General features: G+C 48.4%; 1 protein-coding gene across 5 annotated transcripts in view; it reads right to left on the bottom strand.

The window, feature by feature from the left end:
- Positions 1 to 25,497, bottom strand: part of LOC144101906 (sphingosine kinase 1-like) — a 115,160-nt gene that overhangs the window by 22,270 nt on the left and 67,393 nt on the right. The window contains exons 2-5 of one of the 5 annotated variants that reach the window (XM_077635125.1): positions 7,411 to 7,484; positions 6,051 to 6,089; positions 4,211 to 4,399; positions 475 to 652 (exon numbers count right to left, since the gene is read on the bottom strand). The exons of 1 other annotated variant lie outside the window; for it this stretch is intronic. In XM_077635125.1, coding sequence (XP_077491251.1) covers positions 475 to 652; positions 4,211 to 4,399; positions 6,051 to 6,089; positions 7,411 to 7,484 — 480 coding nt within the window. The remainder of the gene's footprint in view (positions 1 to 474; positions 653 to 4,210; positions 4,400 to 6,050; positions 6,090 to 7,410; positions 7,485 to 25,497) is intronic. 3 more of the 5 variants (XM_077635126.1, XM_077635127.1, XM_077635128.1) reach the window with 3 other exon arrangements.

The raw sequence follows: 25,497 nt of genomic DNA, 5'->3' as shown, positions 1-25,497 counted from the left end.
CTCAGGCCGAAAGGGTTAAACGATGTGCAGGGGCTAGTCTCTCGGGGATTAAAACCCCGTTAACCACCACGCCTTCAAAGAGCAACCATTATTGTCTGTCAGACTAAGCGATCGACAGCCACGGTCGACCATCGAAAGATCTACAGTCGGATACAACTCAAGAAGGCAGTTTTCCCCGTCAAGGAACCCCCTTCCAGCCAATGGCGTCGGCCGATTCTCGTGACCCTGCTAGTGTGACAAAGCAGGGAGAGGCGCCACAATGGTGAGGTGGGGTCTATCCCCGACCATAGAGGGAAAAAAAATCTTCCCCTTTGATCTACCACTCCCTGCTCTGCAACGCTAGCAGTGTCATGAAAATCGGCCGACGCCTTTGGCTGGAAGGGGGTCCTTGGACGGGGAGAAGCCGCTGCGTTCTTGAGTTCATCCGACTACGGCCGGAGCAAGCCGCCGGTAGCTCTTTCGGTAAACACGAACATTCCAGGCAGTCGATGGACCCGTCCCTGCTGGCCCGTGGCCACAGCACGGGCGAGTCGGCCGCGATGGGCAGCTCGGTGGTGACGGCGGTGCGGTCGTTGGTGGGTGGCTCCAGCAGCCGCTCCACGCGGAATGTGGCCGACTCGGCGGTCGCCGGAGTCGAGGCCGGCTCGGCAGCCTGCGACGGCACAGTGCGCGAGGGCAATCGTCTCAGGTATTGCGAGCTCGCGCTGAAGCCAGAATTAGTGTCAATGCACCCGAAATCCCGTTTTCAGCGGTGTCACACGCGTTGAATGTGCAGCCAGAGAGAAAAGTTCACGGGATGCGAGTTAGAGGTAAAAAGAATTATTTCTGAGATGTCAAGCAAAGCGGAACAATTAAAAACATAAGCATAAGGGTACATGCGTGCATGTTGCCATCTGTTGGGCCACAGCGACGAGGGTAACTGGAGTTTAAAGCTGCTATGGATGTTACATACGGCGGAATGCACGCCACTCAGTAATTAAGGTTCATTAGCGCAATAGTTCAAAGTTAACTATTCAATAACTATTCAATAGCCCGTTTTAGCTGAATTCTGATGTACAATACCATTGACAATTCTATACATATTAAGCGATCTTCTAACTCAAAAAGACTAAAAAAACTTAGCTGCTGCTTAACTACTGCTGAACCTGGTTAGAGAGCGAAAGCTGTGCTGTATCGGGCAAGTAGACGCGGCTTGGCGTCTAACGTTTAGTGCGTTCCGCACACTGGATAGGCAGCGCGCCCACCCTGGCGGTGGCAGTTAAATTAATAGTTGATCGTGAGAGGTTGGCCACCCAATGAACGCTGCAACCTATTCTACCGCCCTCTACCGGCGAATCGAAAGGTCGATGTTCCAAAGGGTGCGACACCATGGTGGACCACACATGGTAAGGCCTGTAGTGTTGGGATGGGGTAGCGTAATCGGGCCGGAGAACGGACGAGGAGCATCGGAGACGTGGTTACGAAAAGAAGGGCAAGGAAAACTTTATACAAAACTATTTACATATTGTACAGGTGAGAGCAACTAAGAGTGCTTCTCAGTAAAGGGAGCTTCTTCGCGGTCGGGAGTGTCTCACACAAAAGGTCTCTCTCAAGAGGGGCTCTCTGGTACAAAACCAGCAGCTCGTTAAATACCCTTCGTATTTCCCATATTTCCCATATCCCTGGCTGGGGAATACAGTTCGAAGGATGATGTCCAATCAAACGTGCAGGCGATGGCACTGGTGGGACCGCCTACGGCAGGGCGGTCCTGATGTTCTCTCGCAGTTCGGTCAATGGAAAGGGAACAGAACACGGTCACGTTGTCGTCAACACAGCTTCCACGTTGGTCCGGAATGCGCCCATGTGGCCCAGGAATGGGGGCCCATGTGGCACAGCAATGCCAGACTGTTTGCCAGCAGGGGTTGAAAGACTGCACTTCGTCGTTTGATGACCGGAACGCGGAACCCGAAACAATCCATTAGCGATTCATTTGCCAAATCCTTCAAAGATTTGCCCTCTGCGGCCTCTGAGTTTAATGCATTTTTCTCTCAGGTTTCCAGGAAGTTTCCTTTATCCCACTATGAGGTTCCACGGTCTTTGTATTGCACAGCTTCTTCAGCTTTTCTCCCGACTATTACACCCCAGGACCTTCACAGCATAATCTTTAGCTTCAATTCGAAGAAAGCTGCAGGTATTGACAATATAAGAATGAGTGACCTCCAACGGAATTTTACGAATTTGCAGTCGGTACTTCTTTTTATGTTGAACGGTTTCATTACTGAGTGCTTCATTCCACACAATTTAAATGTTGCCATAGTTAAACCATTACATAAAAGTGGTTCTTTAAAAGATATTGAAAATTACAGGCCTATTTCAATTCTACCTGCGATTGCGCAGATTCTTGAAAAGCACCTATTCCAAGTTATGTACAGTTTTGTTTTCACGAATAATATCCTATCAGAGGCACAGTTTGGTTTCATTGCAGGTAAAGGAGCTGTTTTGTTATTAGAAACTTTTACTGATATTATTTACTCATGTTTTGATAATAACCAACTCGCATGTGGTCTGTTTTTGGACGCTAGCAAAGCTTTCGATTGTGTTCGGCATGACCTACTGCTTGAGAAACTTGATGTCATGGGGTTTAGGGGTCCTTTTAATAATTTGCTGAAAGTCTATTTTTCTAATCGGGCTCAAGTTGTTGAAATCAGCGGGCATCGAAGTTCTGAATCATTTCTGTCGGCAGGTGTTCCACAGGGCTCTGTTTTATCACCTTTGCTTTTCAATTTATTTGTAAATGATTTATCAAATGCTGTGACAGAATGTTATGTTTTTCAATACGCCGATGACACGTTATTGTTGTCAACAAATGCTTCGTTGCTTCTGGCCATGGAGGCTCTTAGAACAGATGTGGTGCATGTTATGGACTGGTTCTTAAATAATTCGATTTCAATTAATCAACAAAAAACTAAACTCATGTGTTTTCATAATCCCCATAAAAAGCTTTCGTCTGTTGAACCACTGTTCTTAAATTCTTCGCATTGTCTTAATTGTTGTTGCATTCCTATTAATTTTTCAAATAGTGTTAAATACCTTGGTATACTTTTTGACAGAGATATGTCTTGGAACAGTCACCTTACTGTAGTATGTAACAAGCTTCGTGGTTTATCATGTGTACTATACAATGTTCGATATTTATTACCTTTTCAGACTCGCAAGCTTGTTGCGCATGCTCTTATTTATGGTATCCTCAGATATGGAGTCACTGTATATTATCATTGCTCAAAAACTTGGCGAATGAAGTTAAATGCCATACTAAGAAACATCCTTCGATCCGTGGCATACAACACAGATGCTTCACCTGACTGCAATTTGTTTTCGCTTTTACAGCTGCCCTCTTCCATCATGTAGTTATTCGTGCTCACTTTTGGGAGAGCGAATTTTTGGTTCCTTTCATTCCTGTTCGTTCTTTTCGACATCACCCCCGTTTCACGGTACCTCGCTGCTACACTCATTATGGCCACTTCACTCGTAATTATTACATACCCAAAATTTTTAATTCTTTACCTGATTCGATCTTTTCAGTTTCTTCGCTGTCACAATTAAGGAACTTCTTAAAAACCCATATGTCGGTTATTTAATCTGTTTTCGTTTTCTTGTTTGCTTTTCATATTAAGGTTTATCATTGTTTGCTTGCTTGTCACACCTGTTTTTCATATGTCATTCACCGACTGCCGAGTACTGCCCGACAAGCCTTTATGGCTTGGGCAGACTTGTCCTAAGAATTGTAAATGTGCTGTCTGAAAATAAAGGTGTTTATTATTATTATTAAAAGGCGCAACTCTCGGTCAATTTCCAACCCCAGCGTGACTGAAGAGGACGACACTCGGTTCGTCGACCCGATGGAATACTCGACTACGAGGGGACGCCATTGTCGTCGCTGCCCCTGTCATTCCCTCCGCGAACGCCAGTCTTTGCAGTCACGTTTCTTTGGTTTTCTGGAAATCCTGGTAGGGGAGTCCGCGTCTTTACTCATTTGGGCTGGAAGGCACGCCAGGCATAACAATAGCCACACTTGACCTCTGGTTCACTCGAAGGTCAACTGGCAACGCACGACGAAATCGGCTTTACCTAGCGTAGTGAAGCTTTCGCTTCAAAAGTGCGTAAAGTGTCAGGTGAGAACACCCTGTATATATCGGCAAACGCGCCAAACCGCCAATGTTTTGGCCCGTACTGTGGACACCTGGTGGCTGCACGAGGAACTGTCGAGCATCAGCGTGCGGCGGCTCCGCGGCGCGCTGGTCTCGGCGCTGGAGGTGAGCCAATCCTCGAGGCGGAACTCCCGGCGCCAGGAGAACTTCTTCCGCTTGTCGGGAGTCAACGTGAAGGGCCTGAACACGCCGCCGTCGCCCTTCTCCCGCCTCTGCGCAGCAGCGCCGCACCGCGGAGCCCAAAAACAATAGAGAGTTATAGCATCCGCTACCGTGATCCGCTACCGCGGGGCACCGCTAGGTGCACGCTGATTGGTCCAGACGCGTCTGGCGCGCACGCAGCTCACGGGCATGTGGTGACATCTGGCGCCCCCAGGGCAATCTGCGCATGCGCAGTGGCGCCTCGCGGAAGCGGATCACGGTAGCGGATCGCGTTATGCTATAACCCTCTAATAGGCACCTTTAGCATACCGTGTTACCGTTACCGGAGAACCGGGAGCCCGCGAACCGCCGCTGAGCACGCGCTGATTGGTCCAGATGCTACAGGAGCATGCGCAGCTGCCGGCTGGCTACCTGGCGCCATCTGGCGCCGTCAAGGCGAATTGCGCGCGGGCTCCCGGAACTCCGGTACCGACAACACGGCACACGGTATGCTAAAGATGTCTAATGGCTAGAAGCAGGCCGCGAACCGGAAGGTATGGGGCTTGAAGACTTCGCACAACAACATACGGGACACGGAAAAAGAACCGACAAACAACGAGAACAGCTTGCGTATACGGATTACCTTACGCTGCAGTAATGCAGGAAGGCTTGCTATACTTTCTTAGAGCTTCACTTTTTTTTCTTTTTAATTGCGCCAATGTGCCCTTCGGCATAAGAGCGTCGTATATACATGGGCAGGCCTGCGTATGCTGTAAATGCCAACAAAGCCAGGCTTTGGGGCCCACAGGTCCAGATTCGTGTGTCTGGTGGTCGGCTAGGGTACATGGTAACACTGACTGCCGAGGTGTCGCTGGTGTGCCTCCCGAAGTCCGGGACACGTGAGCAAGGAGTGAGCTAACGAGGCCTCTGTAGCGATAGCAGAGCAGAAGGTTCAGGTCAGAAGAGGAGTGATGTGCGGGAGGGTGCTGCGCTGACGCTTGAGGAGGCTGTGACCGCAGGCGTAAGCTAAGCACCCTCCCGGATTCTCCGCAACGCCATCTCCTCACGGCGAGTTCCACCGCACGGATCCAACCTTCCCGGAGGTATAAGAGCGCATGGAGCGGTGCAAATGTTCTTTTTCAGGCAGTACGGCGTCTCCTGCGGATAACTTCAGTAGCGGGTATGCCGCTTGCAGTGGATGGGACGAATTGTCCGCTTCCCTAAGATCGTGCGTAGTTGGTCGAGCGCACACAACTCGGACAGGGCGTGCATACGAATGCACAATGGTGCACACATCGACAACGATGCCCATGGGACTCGCTAAGTGCCGTAGAGCCCTAACTGCTGGTGTGGAGTCGGTATATATATAGGAAGAGACCGGTCGGTGGTGCAATACGGAGGCGGTCTACTAAAGGGACCCTGAAATGATTTCGATCGGCACATTCTAGTGCAACAGACTTGTACAGGTTGTCCTTGTGTGTATTCGAGTCAAATCTGGAAGCTCTGCGTGGATCCTACAGCATAAAAATAATTTTAAAAAATCGCTGCTCCCAGTAACTCGCAACCGACTAGGGCAACACACCTCCCCGCGCATCCCCTACCTCGATGACGTCAGTGGGCAGACGGGGCGAGCTTGAAGGCTGGCTCTTGCACTGCGTTAGCAGGGACATTGCACTAACAGCGCGCCAGCGGTTGGTCGTTCGCACTTCAGCAAATACTTACGTCGGCACCGCCTTCGCACACTCCCAAGACTCCTTGGCCCTGGGGTAGCCAACACATGTGTAAAAATAAAGGATCACTGACGATCAATGCAATTCACGCGGCAGAGCATGCGTTAGCATTAGAGTTTCCCCCGGACGGCGCTGCCGCTGACGTGTTCAGTCCCTATTTAATCCACCAATCACAGCGTGACCCGCCGTACAACATGCGACTCTGATTGGCGGCCATTTCTTCTCGCCACCTGTCATTTGCCACCCTCTCTTCCACTTTCCTTTTTCCTCATTCCTCTTTACCCCTCTCCCATCTGCCTCCTCTCCACCAGGTTAGCGCACGCCAACGCCGGACACATTTAGCGACGATCGGTGTTCTAATGCTAACGCATCAGAAATATTTGTTTGGTTAGACTCCAAAACCTAGGACGCCGCGCTTCAACATCCTGCTGAAAGCGGTAACAATAAGATACGGGCGCAGATCGTGCAGTGTCGTTTATTTGCCTCCCATGTTTGAGCGGTCAGATAAGAGTCCTTAGCCCATTCTATATATGGGTATACAGACTTAACATGGCACATATCCATCCTAATGAGAAAAGTGCCGAAAGAGAGTGCCTTGAAGACCGCCGCTGTTTTGGAGCACGAAATGGACGTACTCTAGTAAAAAATGGTCTATAGGAAAACAGCCTTTTGATGGACTCATGCCTTCCTATAGATATTTTAGTATAGAATGTCTATAGACAAAAGTCTAATAAAAATGTACGGCCATAATTCTGTAGATGGTCTACAGACTGTCTATAGGATTTGCATTGCCTATAGACTGTTCTCTAAGGGTTTGTCTATAGACAGTGTATAGACTGTCTAAAGGAATTTTTGTAAGGGTACAACATTGTTTATTTTATTTATTTATTTATTATCTCCAAATAGCAGGCCTCATGTTTCGAAATTAACGCCACGTCTAGGCCGCGTCCAACCAGGTGAGGAGTGTTGCTATTCACAATGACAGCGCAACTGCGCGAAACCGCGACTCCGGTTCAAAATGGCTGCGCTTTCACTGTTTCGAATGACGGTGTTGGCCATGGAGGCATTGTTACCAACAGATGTAACAAGGCAGAAAAAAAATTCCCAAGCAAAGATTTTATTTCTTAAACACGGACTTTCGGTTGTGCAAACGTCTCCCGGCTGCTCAACACAGTCGATATGTAAAAAAAAAATCGCACGTCAAAAAATCATCGGAGTGCGCGACGGTTCGCGCGGGACTTCAAAATAGGAGATTTCGACAAAAAATATACGATCCGACCCGGCCTCAGAGATTCTCATACAATCGGGATGATCTCGGAGGTTATGTACAAAACGGTATACCAGACACTCACAGCGATTCCATTGTTTCGAAGCCAGGAGGGAACGCCGCTGTCTTCGGTCCCAGCTTGTTGCAAATTGCGAAAGCCTGCATCAACCAGACGCGCGCAGCGCAGCCGTAAGCTGCTGGAACGGTTATGCTGCGAAAGTCGAGGGCCGTACAATTGTTCGTTGTAAGCGCTGCTTCGATACAGCCGTAAACAACGCTGACAGCACAAGCATACGCCAGAGGTGGCTGCTTCTTACACGTATACATCAATTGGTAACACCAATTGGTAACATCGATTGTCAACGGTCATTTCTAGCAAACGCTACCAGCTTCACTGTGCGGTAGAAATTCCTGTACAATGGCGGCGTATACGCTTACTTCGCGGCATTAGAAGCATCACCTCTGATTTACTGACTGATTGACAGACAGAGACTGACAGATAGAGACAGACAGACAGACAGACAGATACTGACTGATTGACTAATGTGTTGGCTTCATCTCCGAAAACACCTGCCGCCCCCCACGGTGATAATGCTACACTTAATCCGCTCAAGAACGCCGGCCGGAACATCTCTATATCCCATCTTCTCGCGCAGGGCATATGCCAACCTGCGCCTAAGTTTCGCCCCAGAGTCATCGCCATTGCGCAGGAATTTCTGCCGCACAGGAAAGCCGAGTGGTATATACGTTTCCCCACTCGTCCGTTATCGCACGCTTCCAGGTTCAACCGTCCGCGCTCAGCATATGACACACGTGTCACGCGCTTTTCGGCGTGACCGACGCACCAAGATAAGAGCCGCTACGAATCAAACTGGCTTCTCTGTCGCATAACCCTTATCACATTTGCTTTTGTGTGTGTGTGTGTGTGTGTGGGCAGCCATAATTCCAGAAGCGTCCTGATTGGCGGATTTCATACAGGCGTCCACTGCGCAGCACAGTGCAACACGTACGCTCGCTCAATCAAGCTGTATAACAGTGAAAGGGTTTGGTTCATGGGGTTTTAATGTCCCAAAGCGACTCAGGCTACGAGGGACGGCGTAGTGGAGGGCTCCGGAATAATTTCGACCACGAGGGGGTTCTTTAACGTGTACTGACATCGCACAGTACACGGGCCTCCAGAATTTCCCCTCCATCGAAATTCGACCGCCGCGGCCGGGATCAAGCGTGCGTCTTTCGGGTCAGCATCCGAACGCTGTAACCACCGAGCCACCGCTGCTGTTAACAACAGTGCAAAGGTGCACAGAGGGAGCGTGGTGCCTCGTTGCCATCCGGACTCTGCTGAATATCGGGAACAGCTGCGTCTGAGGTCAGAATCAATAGAGACGTTTAGCACATCGGAGACGTTTTTCCCCTCCCATACAAGATAATAACTATAAACGTGAATATGGCTATATTCACGTTTATAGTTATTATCTTGTATGCTAAGAACTAATGTGAGGGTGGTCGTTTTCGCGTCGGCCCCAAGTTTTTTTTTTTTTTCTAGTACTCTGGCTATCGCCAAAAGATACGTTTAGGAGTAGATAAACCCACGAAGCAGTTATATATACTGGCGAATTTCGTTCAGCCTTCTCGCAAGAATAGAAGACGACGTATAGAGGACTTTCATTCGAGCAGGTTGATCCCTAGGTGATAATCTTCGCATCAGATCCGATCGAACACCGTTCTCGTTCGCCACTGCCTTGATCAGTTGCAGGTAACCCTTGGCCGTAATCGATATATGACCTGCACTCAAGACACCCGCGAACGCCCAATAACAGCGTCGAATTTGCCGATAACCTTAATAATGTTTTAAATCAATCAACTTAAAATATCCCCAATGCACAGGTATTTTTGTTAGCTACTTCAATTAGCCTCAAATTATCTGGGGTGACCGCGCTAATCCCACTACCTGACACGAAGAGACTCGAGCCTTTAAAGATGCGAGCCTTTATTTCAACCTTTCGCAGCTTACAATCCAATCAAAAGACTTCAAATACTCTTGACCTCATTTTATCCACATATCCCGAGCACCTAGCTTCGATCTTATATCTAAAGGAAATCAGCGATGACGATAAAAAAAAACTCCCTGGCGGTTTCAGCTCTAAGCCATTAATAAAACGTGATGTAAGAATAACAATCACTCCTTACGATAAAGGCAATTAGTCGGCTACTGGTGCTGAACTAAACTTTGCCAATTTTTTTCAATCTTTCACTGATCGCTCCATGCACGAAAACTGGTCATTTTTAACCAAACAAAATATTTTTGGAACAAATATTTTGGAACAAAATATTTAACTAATGAAGAGGTTCATCCTATAATACAGTTTCTCCTCTTATCAGCAAAAAAAGAAAGTTTGGTAACAAGGATATACATTTTTACCGAACTGTGAAACGCACTTCTCACTATCATTAATGGCAAAAGTGTACTGTGAGGTCGAACGCGAATATGTATCTGTCATCTAAAAAGCGAAACGCTCGTGTTTTTACACTGATCTACCAAAGATGCCAACAGCAAACCTTACTAAATTCGGAAATGTGATAAATCCGCAATCTAAGCGTACTATTTCTCTTGGAAATGATAACGACGAACCCATAACTGATATTGAGTGCGCCAGCATACTTAATTCTGCCTCCTAATTTGTGCTCATCACTGAAACCGACACATCACATCTCATTCTAAGCCCTTACATGTTTCTTGCTATGTCACCCATTATATTTTCTTCTTTTGGTACCGGATGTCTAATCGAAAATCTGAAGCCGTTCTCATCAGCTGGACAGTACGAAATCAACCCGGAGATCTTAAAGGACACTAACTCTATAACTGCTGAATACGTTTGCTGTTCACACAGTCACTTCATACAGGTCTGCTGCCAGATGGCCGGAAGATGGGGAAAGTCGTTCCCATGCACAAATCATGTAACGAAAGTTCTTTAAATTACCGCCCCATATCCCTGACCAGTGTGCCCTGCAAACTCATGGAACATGTCATTTACTCTCAAATCACAGAGCTCTTGGATTAAAAACTTTTCACCCCTCACAATATGGCTTTCGCAAAGCCATATTGTCAAATTTGCGAAACTCAGCTGGGTACTCTTTTTTTTAACTTTGAAGTTTTTATCAATGGGAGGTTAATAAAAGCGGAAGAAAAAACCACATGCCGCAGGTGGGATCCGAAACCACGACCTCTGAATTTCGCGTCCGGTGCTCTACCATCATGATGAGGAATATGATCCTTGGTTTCGGAGACTGTTGGCTTCCGTCATTTATGGTAAATACACACCACAATAATACACAATACAATAATGCGATTGGGAAAGAAATGAGACAACACAAACAACTGCCGAGCTAAGAACACATCAATCAAGGAGGGTGAAAAAAACGGGGTATTGTTAGGTAGAGAACTCCACTCGGAAGCTGTCCTTGGAAAACAATGAAAACTTTATGTACTGGTAAGCGCAAAAATAGGTTTCAGGCTAAAGCCATCCTTATCGCGGGAGACTCGTGTGGAATCCTTGATGATGTGGTTTTCGGGTCGGATACCAATTCGGGATGAGTATAATTTAAAATACCCCTAAAGACACTCCTTCGGGGGTATTACATAACAGTGGGGGAGGGGGGTTCACTGCAAAAAAAAACATCTACCAGGAACATTAACAAGCAAGGGAACAATAAACAGGCTACGTTAAAGAGCTGTAAGGAGTTGATTAATGACTGTAAGAAGCTGAGGCGGGCTTTCTTTCTTCTATCTACCAGTGGATCCAAATTCGCAAGCTTCAACACGGCAGAGGGAGAGTTTGCGCGACTGTAGCGATTGAAGATGAAGCGGACCCCAGACGCTGTTCTTTTTGTTAAGTTTTGGTTTGGTTTGGTTTATGGGGGTTTAACGTCCCAAAGCGACTCAGGCTATGAGGGACGCCGCAGTGAAGGGTTCCGGTAATTTCGACCACCTGGGGTTCTTTAACGTGCACTGACATCGCACAGTACGCGGGCCTCTAGAATTTCGCCTCCATCGAAATTCGACTGCCGCGGCCGGGATTGAGCCCGCGTTTTTCGGATCAGCAGCCGAGCGCCATAACGACTGAGCCAACGCAACGTCTATTTTTTTTTTTCGAGTTTTGGAGTGTCATCTGTTGTGTATGGGTCCCATACAAAGCGGGCATACGCAAATCAGGGCCTTACAATGGATGTGTATGTCTTCAGTTTCAATGTACTACAGGGAACTGCCCATCCAAAACTTAAGAAACCCGAGCTTTTTCGTGAGGAGGTGCATATGTTACCAATGTGTCTATCATAGTTTATCTTGTGTTATGTATTTATCATAGTTAGTAAACATTTTCCAATTTGTCACACCATTTTGCTAGTAGATGCAGATTTGCGTTAAAAATAAGCTGATCATTCACTGATTTTATAGTGTTAAATATAATACAGTCATCAGCAAACATCCTAACAGACATAAAGGGTTCAAGAGCTTGTTCGAGGCCATTTATATAGATATTACACAGTACTGGACCCAAAGCCGATCCCTCAGGTATATGCATAAGTAAACCTCTAAGAAACGTGAATGGGCTCCATCGATGTCGACAAACTGCTTCCGTTTTGGTAAATATGACCCAATAAATTATGTCATCTAGAATGCCTGTCATTTTCATTTTGATTAGTTTATTATGTGGGAAACAATCAAAAGCTTTGTAATAGTCTAAAAATGTATAGTCCATGTGGAAAAAGATGCTCCTTCGCTCTTAAAAATCAAATCATCATTCTGCTTTGGGTTCCTTCAAGGAAGTAGGGGGTTATTTGAGAGAGAGGCCAGAAAAACTGTGTGCAGGAAGCCTCGGAATTCGCTTTGTCAGGGGAAGCCAATGTTTTCCTATTGTTCAATGGCGTTCCATACATAAATTGAAGGGACAAAAAACAGCTTTTTTTTTTCCTCCTCTGAGCTGAAGGACCTGCCGCCGACACGCCTATTGCGTTGAAAGGCCAGCCAGGCTCCTACAACAAAGGGGGAGCGGGGTCTCCCTGCTAAAGGACAGGTTTTTAACCGGACCGGGCACTATAATAGAATAGCTCGCAAAGCGCCTCGCTTTGTAGCAACCGCACAGGCCCGAGATCGGGAGAACAAGCGAAGAAAAAAAACCGCCACCGTTCCCCCCCTGGATTTCGGACAAGTGCTCCCCCCCCCCCTCCCCCCCTGATATTGCAGCCACTGCAGATAACCCATGTTTTCGCGATGCAACAGCTAACTTTGCATCTTCGGGAGAAAGCTGAATTTGTGTTCCAATAACATTCACTGTGCTGCATTCCTTGTTTTGTTTATTTTTTTGCAACCCACTTCCCTCTGCAATGCCTCTGGCCCCGAGGGTACAATAAATAAATAAATACCAAAAATGCGGTGGTGTTTTAACGCATAGTTAAGCCCAGTAGACGTGCGAAAGAATAAGTTTATAGCTTGGCTGGCTCATGATTTTGCTTTGCGGGGTCGCCGGCACGTCTGGCGACGATATTAGTTCGATAGTAGTATTAGTTGATGAAGGCGACGATGTGCAATGCACAGCGCGAGAGTGTGCACATTAGCTAGATAGTAGTATTAGTTTATGAAGACGACAATGCGCAATGCACAGCGCGAGTGTGCACATTAGTTCCACAGCAGTATTAGTTGGTGAAGGCAACGATGTGCAATGCACAGCGCGAGAGTGTGTATATTAGTTCGATAGTAGCATTAGTTTATGTAGACGACAATGTGCAACGCACAGCGCGAGTGTGCACATTATTTCGACAGCAGTACTTGTTGATGAAGGCGGTGACGCGCAATGCACAGTGCGAGATTGTGATGTAGATTAACAGGAGCCGTGATCGGCTGCGGGGATAGTATATATAGTGCTGTCGTGCAGTGGCCAGCGAAGCTGGTCCGTTCACGCCGGCGCGGGTTCGAATCTCAGTCGCGGCAATATTTTATTTGTTTATGGTTTGGCCAATGTCACCGTAAAGGCCAAGCTTATTTCACACAAACTCGGTGAGCCGGTGGCTAGACCTCCTGAAGCAGTGCATTCGCTCTAAAAACCCTATCGAGCCAAGGACAATCTTGCCCCTGCAAGCCGTGAGGTGGACAGAGTGCACTGCACTTGCTGACGGAGGAGGAAACAAAAAAGAAGGGGGGGGGGGGGGGAGGTGGCAGCAAGTCGGGGCGGAGGAGGGGAAAGCGAACAGCAGTGCACAGCTGAAATCACTACACTGGCGTTGCCCTCGCCTTCAACGCAAAGCCCGCGATAACAAAGTCCAAAGGTCTGCTGTGCAGGTGCACAGAAACACAGCTAGAGAGGGAAAGACTGTCTCAGTTGGCACACCCTTGTTAGCAGCGATCAGCCGAAGCCGCCAAAGGATAAGGCGACAGAGAGGATCCAGCCAGTGGGCGGCTCGCGGACTGCGCTATCTGAAAGGCGCTAACAGGCACCGACGACCGGCTTTCGAGAGCTCTACATTCTTTGTGTGGCTAAAGGTGCAGCTAGCTGGATGTCAAAAGCGCCCGGTCCTCCCCGTAAGGCTGGGTTAGGAGTGGCGGAAAAGTTGTTACCCCTTTGAAGCGCTAGCTGTTATTAATAGAACCCTTCGCTTTCGGGTTTGATTTTTCATTTTCCGGAATTAGGGCGAGGTGTATTGCTGGGCAAGTTGGTTAAGAAACATCTCAGAAGCACAGCGCTGTCAGACAACGGACGAGAACAAGGAGGACGCACAACAGCATCCGTTGCTGTCTGCCAGCGTTGCGAATCTCAGAATGCTCCGTAATTAGGCGGGTAAAAATCGGGAGATATTCTGAGAGCTGAAATTCGGATGCAAATCGGGTTATTCTGGGAAAAAGTTCAGTAGTTCGGGGGCTTTTTTTCGGGAAATTTTTGCTGCACATCACAGTTCGTTATTCTGCTAGACAAAACTGCCCCATTTCTTGCTATCTCAAAAACATACGGAAATTGCAGGTTCCATCAGAAGGATGGCCCGCCGCGGTGGCTCAGTGGTTACGGCACTCGGATACTGATCCGGAGTTCTCGGGTTCGAACCCGACCGCGGCGAAACGCTAAGGCGCCCGTGTGCTGTGCGATGTCAGTGCACGTTACAGATCCCCAGGTGGTCGAAATTATTCCGGAGCCCTCCGGAATAGTGTATATTACCCCCACCCCCCTTATCGTTTCTTACTATCGCTCCCCCTTTCTTCCCCTCTCCCTGTTCTTTTATTCCCGCTAGTCGCAGCTCAGGTGCTTCAGGTTTCGATGGCAGATGCCGCGACTAGCAACATATTTTCCTTCCATTGTTATTTTATTAATAAATAGCCACTAACAACAGCATATTCCGGAGCCCTCCACTACGGCACCTCTTTCTTCCTTTCTTCTAGCACTCCCTCCTTTATCCCTTACCATGCGGCGCGGTTCTGGTGTCCGCCGATATGCAAGACAGATGCTACGCCATTTCCTCTCCCCAAAAACCAATTTTAAATTTTCCATCAGAAGGATGTTTACCAATTAAGATTTTTCCATGATCTATTCCTAATGCTTAGTGGAATGTATGTTACCAATCTCCTACGGAGCACTCTCCCGTCTGAGCAAGACCTATCTGCCTTTATTTTGTACACTGAGGAAACAATCGACATCACAGCGACCATTTTAAGCGTTCCTGGACCAGGCTGTCGTTAGCCTGAGTAGTGCTTAATACAGTGACTCTGATAAGACATCTGGTCTGTAGCCATGTCTTGGCCACTCTTACAAACCACCCTTTTCGAACTTATTCTCAAATTTATCCGCCTCGTGAAAAAAAAGCGTTAAAAGAGCTAACATCCCCAGCTGACCAAAAGACTCCGCCCCCCCCCCCCCCCCCCCCCCCTGAATAACCACCAGATATACACAAATTTTTTTTCGTAAGGTGTCTTCAGCTTTGAGAACTAGAGAATAAAGATGGTTTAGAAGGCTCATTTTTTTCAAGACATAAACCAGGTTTTAGCCGATTTTTATGAAATACGTTCCCGGTGCAAGAATACTGTGACATTCCTTGTGTGCTACGAGGTACATTCCTTGTGTGTGCATCGAGTTGGGGCTTAAGGCCGCCCCTCTTTTCCAGCTGCATACCTTTGCAGAAAGCAGGACGCCGGCACACGCGGAAACCGAGAGCCCCCGAGTACATACGGGGAACGAAAATTGTCGCTTGACGCACGGACCCCCTCCCCCCCCCCCCCCCCCCTTACGACGCGGGCAGTACTCGCCAAGAATGTGGGAAGACAGGCGCTAGTGAACAAAAGCGCATTCCCAGGAGGGCCGTGACGGACACCTGTCATGGCGGACAGGCAAGACTCGCCAAGAATGTGGGAAGACAGGGGCGACCCTTAATCTGGTTTCCCGGAGCGACAGACGAACCCCTTCATGCTTATTAGCTGTGTCCCGCCGTCGGTAGCCCGGCAGCATCGTGGGCCCTTTCGCCCCCTCCTCTGTTGCTGACGGGCGACGCGGACCGATGGTGGGTGGCGGTATGCATGCATGGGGCAAGGATTAGCTCCGAAGGGAGAGCCTGTGGATACTCTAACTTGAGAGAGAGTTGTGGCGTTTTTGTTTATTTAGTTTGTGTTGTTAACAAGACTCTGGGTTCGAGGCTAAGCCCAACCCAAGGGGTTGTCCCCATCTCGCATGTTATTTTTGATTGGAGAATTGATGCTTTGGGCGGGCCACTGAAAATGACCGCCCTTAGTCCTTTGTTAATCAAGTGCTTAAAAGCGCATGTAAACGGATGCAGTCCAGTCTGAGCTGGGGCTCCATGCTTAGCATGTAATGTGATGCTACTTAGGCACTAACCTGCCCGGTCGATGAGTAAAGTAGTGCAAAGTTTGTTCTTTTGTAAATTCAGTTCTGCTTTTTCCAGTTTAACTCTCTGTATATGTATGTTGTAAAATTATGCTCTGCTGTCATCATCTACAAGCTCGCCTCCTGTTCATCTTCCAAGCCGAACGACACTAGAGGAAGGGTTTGTGAACCATCCTCGAAGAAACGGACGACTATTGAAATTCTACTGCATACACGCTCAGGACGACATCGTTCGCGAAGAGGGCCTTCAGCGAGAAACCCGACGGCGTGCAGCTTCTGCCAGCAACCGCTCGAGCCCAACTCCGGAGCCACTCCATCGCCCCCATGAAGTCGTCGGCACGTAAGCTCGGACGCCCCAGCCTCTGATGTATAATCTTAATCATGTGTAATTATTGAATATACCTGTTTGTTTAAACTGAGCCATACGGTGTCTCTTTGCCTCTCCGTCCCGTGTGGACCTGCGCATTATGGGGGTCATCACACTGGTGTCAGAAGTGGGGTCTCAAAAGCAAATGTCCTCTGAATGCTGCGACATTCATGACTTCAAAATTGTAATCAAAAGGGAATCACGGGACTGATTGTGGGACTTTTACCCCCATTTGAGAGGCTTGAGGCACCGGAGGGCTTGAAAAAAAAAATGTCTTTATCTGAGGGAGCTCCCACTCCACAGCCGTCGCTCGGAGCAAGCATGCTGGCATTAGGAAGCGTCATTCCGACGTTTACGGGAGATAAGACAGGGGTTCCAATCTGCGATTTCTTTTCCATGCTAGAAGAGATTGGGAAAATGGGGGGATGGTCCGATGCTCAAATGCTGGGAATGGCGAGGTGTAAGATGGCAGGAGCTGCTCATGATTTTGCATGGCGAGACGAAAAAGTAAAATCCACAAAATCATTTGCGGAATTTAAGAAGCTCGCGTTTGAGAATTTTGACACTGAACCACGTCACGTGCGAGTACAGAGGTTCCGTGACGCCGGACAGATGGTAGGGGAGGACGTGCGAACGTTTGCGTCGCGGCTTCAGCGCTTAGCGCGCGATACGTTAAGCAGGGAGGAGGAAGGAGACCAGCTAAGGAAGAAATACGCGGAGGATCTACTTAAAGAGGAAATGACCGCTTTGTTCGTGGCTGGTCTGCAAGACCCCGTGCGCCGGTTCGTGCTCTCGCGCAAGCCGAGCAATTTCGACCAAGCCGTGGAGGCCGCATTGGATGAGGAACAAAATGAGGCGTTAACGACAGCCGCAGCGAGAGTACGCGTCATAGAGAGAGCGGTGCTCAACCCTGAGGTTGCTCTCTTGACAGAGCGGTTAGATCGCTTAGAACAGCTGCTATCTCAGCAGGTAGAATGCCAGGTTGAAGCGCGCGCTCAACAGCGCCCATTCGCTGGAAACCGGAGACCGCCACAAAGCTACAGGCGCGGTATGCGAGATTTTGAAGAAGTCGTATGCTTCGTTTGCCAGGGTCGCGGACACATCGCCAGGTTCTGCCAAAACGTGCGCCGTGGGGAGCCACAAAGAGAAGCAGGCGAGACACGCCCTAAGCAAGCCTACAGCGGGGCTCCAGATACCGAGACAAAAAACTAGTTAGTCCTCCCCAGCCTGAGGAGCGTGGGGAGGGAGCAGTGGATGATGAGGTGGTGGTAGTTTGTGTGGCCGACGAGGCATGCCCTGTTGTGCGTTGCAAGTTAAATGGTTGTTGCATGGAATTGTTGATAGATACGGGGTCAAAGGTGACATTGCTTAAGGAGAGCAGTTTTAACACGCTTCGAAGGAAGGGGGACCGCGAGGTGTTGGAAGCGTCTGGTGGTATGGCAACCAAATTTGTAGGCATAACGGGGGATCCTCTTGGCATAAGTGGACTCTACCGGTTACACTTCTCTCTCGGCGGAATTGCATTGGAGCACCCCTGCTACGTATGCCCGGACACGGTGTCTCTGCCAAACGGAGTGTCAGGTATATTAGGGCAGGATTTTTTGAGAAAAGGGAAGGTAGTAGTCTCATTCTCCGAGGAAGAGGTTAATGCGGGCGGCTCAAAAGTTCCGTTTTTGAACAGGAGAGGGGCTGAGATTCGCATTACCGATATTGACACCCGTCAAACAGTGGGATCATTGGAGAAGGTATATTCGCGAGTTGCCGTCCGGCTGGTCGAGGAGGCGGTCGTCCTTCCTTGGTCGGAGCACATTTTGTACGCGTTTGTGCCTTCAGATGTAGAGAGCGGCGCCGTGGGAGTGCTTGAGCCGGTCCACTCTCTCAGCAATGGCCTGAAGGCAGCCGCGTGCCTCGTGACAGTTAATGACGCCCACAGAGTGCCCCTACGGGTGGTTAACTGTAGCCAGCAGCCACTGAGCCTTCCCAAGAACAAAACATTGGCTTTCTTCACCTCTGCGATAGAGCAACGTGAGCCCACCGATACGGTACTCGCAACTGTAGAGCATGCTAGTCCTTCGGCTGCTCCAAAGGTGTCGTTCGATCTTTCTCACGTAAAATCCAGGGAGAGGGAGGCTCTGGCTGGTTTGCTGAACGACTACTCGGAGGTATTCGCCGCGTCCAACCTGGATTTGGGCTGCTGTGGCGTTATAAAGCACAGGATAGAAACCGGCACTTCATCGCCCGTTTACCAGCGTGCGTACAGGATTCCTTACTCCCAACGTGAGGAGATGGAGCGGCAGGTGCAGGACCTGATTGATCGCGGCATTGTCGAACACTCAAAGTCACCCTGGGGAGCACCAGCACTATTGGTGGAAAAGCCAGATGGCTCGTATCGATTGGTAGTGGACTACCGCAAACTAAATGCCGTAACTCGCATCGATCCATACCCCATCCCCAATATACAGGAGACGCTTTCTCAGCTGGGCTCTGCCAGGTACTTCACGGTAGTGGACATGGCGGCGGGATTCTGGCAGATAGCAATGGATCCGGCAGATGCCGAGAAAACGGCATTCAACACGCCCTCAGGGCACTATGAATGGAAAAGAATGCCGATGGGTCTGGCCAACAGCCCTGCTGTCTGGCAGAGAACCGCTGATGTTATCCTGGCAGGTCTTCTGGGGAGGCTGTGCTTCGTGTATATGGATGACATTATCATATACAGTGGCAGTTTTGATAACCATTTGCGCGATATTGAGCAGGTTTTGGTGCGACTAAGAGCAGCGGGTCTCAAACTGAAGCCCTCTAAGTGCCAATTCCTCAAAAGCGAGGTGAAATACCTCGGGCACGTTGTTTCAGCTGACGGCGTGCGACCGGACCCTGAGAAACTAAGGTGTGTCTCGGATTTTCCATCCCCGACTAGCGTCCGCCAGGTCCGGCAGTTTCTCGGCCTGATCGGTTACTACCGAAGGCACATAGAGGAGTTCGCCAAGCTCGCTAAGCCGCTCACCGCCTTAACAGCCAAAAATGTCGCCTTTCGTTGGGACGAAAACGCGGAGAATGCTTTTGGGGCCCTGAAAAGGAAGCTAATGAGTGCACCGCTGTTACGCCACCCGGATTTTAGTTTGCCCTTCGTTATGGCCACAGATGCGTCAAAGTTCGCAGTTGGTGCCGTGCTATCTCAGGTTATCGAGGGCAAAGAACATCCCGTTGCTTTTGCTAGCCGACAGTTGAGCCCCACAGAGCAAAAGTACGGAGCTACGGAAAGGGAGTGCCTCGCCGTTGTCTGGGCAGTAAAGCACTTCAGATGCTACCTTTACGGCCGCAAATTCAAGCTAGTCACAGACTGCCATCCTCTGAAATGGGTGATGAGTGTCAGGGACCCTAGCTCGCGACTCGCTAGATGGAATCTACACCTGCAGGAATACTGCTTTGAAGTTGAGCACAAGTCAGGAAAGACACATCTGAACGCTGATGCACTCAGCCGCACAGCTGCCGTGGCAGCTATAGAAGAGTTTGTCCCCGTAGTCGACCCCGCCGAATTACGCACAGAGCAGTGCAAAGATCCTGACCTGAAGCGAATAATCGAAAGCTTAGAGGGCGCACCGTCTCATCCCGAACAGCTAGGTTATTTCATTGACAAAGACGGCACCCTGTGTCGGCGCACGAGGCCAACCAGGAAAGGGAGACCAGAGAAAACCACTTGGGAGAGAGTCGTCATACCTCGGTCGTGGACAGAAAGGGTTCTTCGCGCGTTTCACGATGCGCCATGCGCCGGTCATTTTGGCGTAGCGAAGACACGCAGGCGTGTGGAGCGTTTGTACTTTTGGAGTGGCATGCGACAGGATGTTAGAGACTACTGTGCGAAGTGTCATTCCTGTCTCGAAAGAAAAACACCCAAGGGACGAAGACCAGCTCCAATTCAGCCGTTCCCTGAGGTTTCGGCTCCCTTCGAGCGGACAGGTATGGACATAATGGGCCCCTTGCCCACGACCACTTCCGGAAACAAGTACATTTTAGTATTTGTCGATCACCTTTCAAAATACGCGGAAGCGGTAGCACTCCCAGATCAGAAGGCAGACACGGTTGCAAGAGCATTTGTCGAACAGATCGTGCTCCGACATGGACCCCCGAGGCAACTCTTGACAGATCGGGGAACGAACTTCGTGTCGCAGCTAATGAGGAGAGTTTGCGAGCTGCTTAAGATCGCTAAGAAGCAGACAACACCGTACCATCCGGCTTGCAACGGCGCGGTGGAGCGACTGTGGATACTCTCACTTGAGAGAGAGTTGTGGCGTTTTTGTTTATTTAGTTTGTGTTGTTAACAAGACTCTGGGTTCGAGGCTAAGCCCAACCCAAGGGGTTGTCCCCATCTCGCATGTTATTTTTGATTGGAGAATTGATGCTTTGGGCGGGCCACTGAAAATGACCGCCCTTAGTCCTTTGTTAATCAAGTGCTTAAAAGCGCATGTAAACGGATGCAGTCCAGTCTGAGCTGGGGCTCCATGCTTAGCATGTAATGTGATGCTACTTAGGCACTAACCTGCCCGGTCGATGAGTAAAGTAGTGCAAAGTTTGTTCTTTTGTAAATTCAGTTCTGCTTTTTCCAGTTTAACTCTCTGTATATGTATGTTGTAAAATTATGCTCTGCTGTCATCATCTACAAGCTCGCCTCCTGTTCATCTTCCAAGCCGAACGACACTAGAGGAAGGGTTTGTGAACCATCCTCGAAGAAACGGACGACTATTGAAATTCTACTGCATACACGCTGAGGACGACATCGTTCGCCAAGAGGGCCTTCAGCGCCGAAGCCCGACGGCGTGCAGCTTCTGCCAGCAACCGCTCGAGCCCAACTCCGGAGCCACTCCATCGCCCCCATGAAGTCGTCGGCACGTAAGCTCGGACGCCCCAGCCTCTGATGCATAATCTTAATCATGTGTAATTATTGAATATACCTGTTTGTTTAAACTGAGCCATACGGTGTCTCTTTGCCTCTCCGTCCCGTGTGGACCTGCGCATTATGGGGGTCATCACAATACACTGTGGGGAAAACCAACTAAGGGCCTTACCGTTACAAAAATTTCTTTAGTCTATAGACTGTCCATAGACTTGTTTCAATAAAATCTATAGGCTCTACACACAAATCCTTAAAAGTAGTCTATAGTCAATACAAATCCTATAGGCAGTCTATAAACAGTCGATAGACTATGAATAGGCACACAAGAAGAAATATCTATAGCAACAGAGTCCATAACAAGTCTATAGGCTGTCTATAGACTTCATTTATAAAGGCAAACGTATGGACCTCCTTCACCCCGCGACGTCACGAAAATGCGGTGGCGCTGATGTTAGCAGCGACTTTCGCATGGTAGGCAAAACAGGTTCCGCTTGCCAGTGCCTACCGCAGCTGCCGCAGCTACCCCGCGGCTCCTTCAAGCCTGTGCACTGCAGAAGCAGCATGTATTGACCAGCTGCGTCACTGCTTGATCCGCGTAGTAGCATAAAAATATTAGATTAGCCTCAATAGGTTTCTCGCGCATAAATTCCGCATTCGGAAAACTGGCTAACAGGCATTGGGCCACGGTAGTAAAGCGCGAAGTCTAGGATTCGATAGGCACTGCCACTCAATGCACTTAATAGCATGCAAGTTACTGCGTTCATTCACCTGAACTTCAGGATAGTAGGCTGATAATTGCTCAAGGAAAAAAAAGACATATGCAGCTGCACACGTACTTATCACCTTGAGCCGGAGTGCACGGGGCGCCGACAGGTTCACTCGCCCCCAAGGAATGCGTTTTTTTTTGTTAATAGCACACCATGTTTAAATGGCGCGTTTTGTGACATTTATTATTTACTTGAAACTGTTTCTTGATATGACGACGTAAGTATTTCATTCCAGTAGAAAGGAGTCTGGTAAGTTGTGTCAATCTTGCGCGGTCGCGTTGGTGTGCTTAGAATAGCGTACCTTAGTGGTGCTAAACGCCATATGCTTTTTCATTGCATCATGCATGTGTCATGTTTCATGAGGTAGTACATGATCGCGAAGCTTGTTTGGAAAGAAGCAGCCGCAGGCGTGCTACTAACAGACACGTGGCGAGATTGAGAGGGACGCGGCAATGAAAAGTGTTTTCGTTATTCATTCTTGCAATATGTAACTAAACTTGGTGCAAATATGAAATTCCTACGCTAGTTTCAGTAACTTCTTTTATTTATAGCGATACCTGGTGCAGTTCTGGGTAATTATAATTAACACCGTCGTCAAGTCCCCCCAAGGTCTCAAATAATTGAGTAGATAGTGCGCAGTTTTTTTATGTCAGCATGTACATAAGCCCTGTTCTGTACGATGACGCGATTAGTTCTTTTTCTATATATGATCAGTACTTATGCATGCATAGTTACATGAAAACGTTTCTTACAAGAAATAACTAACACAGTACTTACTGCACGTGTAGGGAAAAAAACCGAGAGATTTATTACGCTCCTCAACGTCTCAGAATAGTTTGCGACAAATGGAATCATTTGATTTTCATGCGAATTACGAAGGTGAGTGATCCAGTCGCAGAAAATGTGAGAGGTCAGAAAACGAACCTTAAAGTTCATTCCTCGTTTATGGCATCTTCGCTTTCGCTTTGGTCAAAGAAATGCGGCAGGCACTGAAATCAAAGAAATTGCCTGACAATTTTTGACGACCACACTTCTAAATAGCGTAATTTATAAATTTGTACTCAATATTTTGCTATAATTTTTCGTCACGAAACTAGACTTCAGGGCTAGAAAAAAAAATAATTCTAGAAATCAACAATTTTCACCAAATCGACCAGCTTGACACTCTTAGAGGACAAGTCGGCCTGGCTGGTGCGTGGTCGTGCGGCTAAAAACAGCGCCTAGCGAGACAGGAGATCGGGGACACGACGCTGTCCCCACTTTTCGCACAGCGCGACACGTACGTATGTCAGCAGACGATGAGCGCATGTCCGCTCCGACGAAACAAGGCCAGCACTTCCCCTCCCTATTGTCCTAGTGCAGAGTGCAAAACTAGTGCAGTGACACTAGTGCAGAGTGTCAAAACTTGTTTTATTCAATGCCTAGCGCATAAATAAACGGCAGGAACGCTTTCTACATGTTTACTGCTAACCATATGTACAATACAGTGGCAAAATATTTCTCATTATAGGCCGCACGTGGCCAACGCGGGCTCGTGTACTTCAACAAATTACAAAGTTGGAAGCATCGACCATTGCTACGATTCGCAGAAACTGGAATCGCGCCTACAAGCCTTGAAAACCCGCGCTCAACACCTATCCGCGACGCCACTCCCCGACCTTTTGCCTACCACGAGCTCGCTAGCGACTGCAGCGCCACCTCGTTCGTTTACAAACATGCAGGAGGTCTATACAAGTGTGTACAGGGAGAACTCTAAATGCTTCTTCTCGGAGGGTGCTGCACTGGTTTCTTCATTTGAGGAGAACGCAGGGCTTTTTGTATGCCAGCCAGCGAACGCAGTGAACACCATGCCTGATACCGCGTGTCTCCGCGCTATTTGTATAGAGTGCCGCTTCGTTGCGTTCTGACGCAGATGGCGCCACCTGTTGGCCGCGCGTCCCCTCGGCACGTGGCGGCACGCTTGACGGAAGCGACGAGAGGCGCCACACAGAACAATACACGTGGCTACATTCCTCAAAAAAGATTAGATTTATGGCAGCATGTACTCCGCCATCGTCATGCCAACAGATTTTGCGACGAGTATGTTATTCACAAAACTTTTTTTTTTCATTTCTATCGTCATGTGCATCTTCCAAAAAGAAAACTACTTCAGCTGCTCATGTTTATCTGACTAGTCCTGGTATTTCGCTTTTACGACTTCCAACCACCGACACACTTGGCACGAAATTTTGCGCATTGGTGTTTTGCACATTAAAACTATCTTCTTCGAGGTCTGGATCTCTTCAGATGGAAAGTTTTTATTTTCAGCAGAAACAACGGGTATTGCAGCATTTTATTCCGGTAAATCCTTTTCATGCGTAGAAATTAAAAAATAACTTTAAATCATTATTCATTAATTTTGGGAAGTAACTAATGTAATGTCGTCATTTACTGAGAGCAGTAATTTGTAATGTAATTTAATTCCTTTCGCGATATTTCCAGCAAAGTAATCAGTAACGTAATTAAATTAATTATTTTACAAAGGCAATTTTACCATGTGTGGTTCGCACATCACCCGTTGTTAGAAGCGCTCGCCTACTACGTGGATACAGCATGAACTAAGGCGGCAGCTTCTGCTTTGGGCAATGTGCAATTATAAACCTGACTAGAGGCCGAGCCGACGGCCTGCTGATCATACAGAAACATACCGGAGGAATATAAAAACCGACAAGGGGTCGTCCTGGGTCCCTCTTTGCTAGCGCTGTTACAATACATGCATTCAAATTCGCGCCACCATCTAGCCCGCCTGTCTATTCCAAAAATACATATAGCCGCGACAGAAAAACTGACACAAATTAGTGTAGGCAAAATAGCAATAAAATACCATTGCCCAAACAGACAGGCACACGTGCAGGATTAATACGGTCAAACGGGTATTGCGTTTTATCCAATACGCAACGGGGAACGCAGCTGCATTTCTCGCAGTGCATGCCGCAAATTCCTGTACGTATATATCAACGCGAACCAAACGCACGCACCACACCACCAGCATCGCAAGCAGCCATCACCCCACAAACCCGATGCTCCTCGCAGTGAAGGAAAAGGAAAAAATTTAAGGGGGGGGGGGGGGGGGGCGCTTTGTTGACCTAAGGTGCGGTGAGGCGAACGCCTTTAGCGCGGTGTTGCTGCTTGTGTCACTGATGTGTGGTTAAGATGTTAATCAAGTATACAATTGTTTGTGAATATTAAATGGTGGAGGCACTGCATGGAGGGCATTTGGGAGGCACCCATCTGA

Source organism: Amblyomma americanum, chromosome 8 (assembly GCF_052857255.1).
Source record: "Amblyomma americanum isolate KBUSLIRL-KWMA chromosome 8, ASM5285725v1, whole genome shotgun sequence".
NCBI classification, from domain to species: Eukaryota; Metazoa; Arthropoda; class Arachnida; order Ixodida; family Ixodidae; genus Amblyomma; species Amblyomma americanum.
The sequence above is the reverse complement of the archived record's forward strand: the minus strand, read 5'-3'. Positions and strand labels throughout refer to the sequence as shown.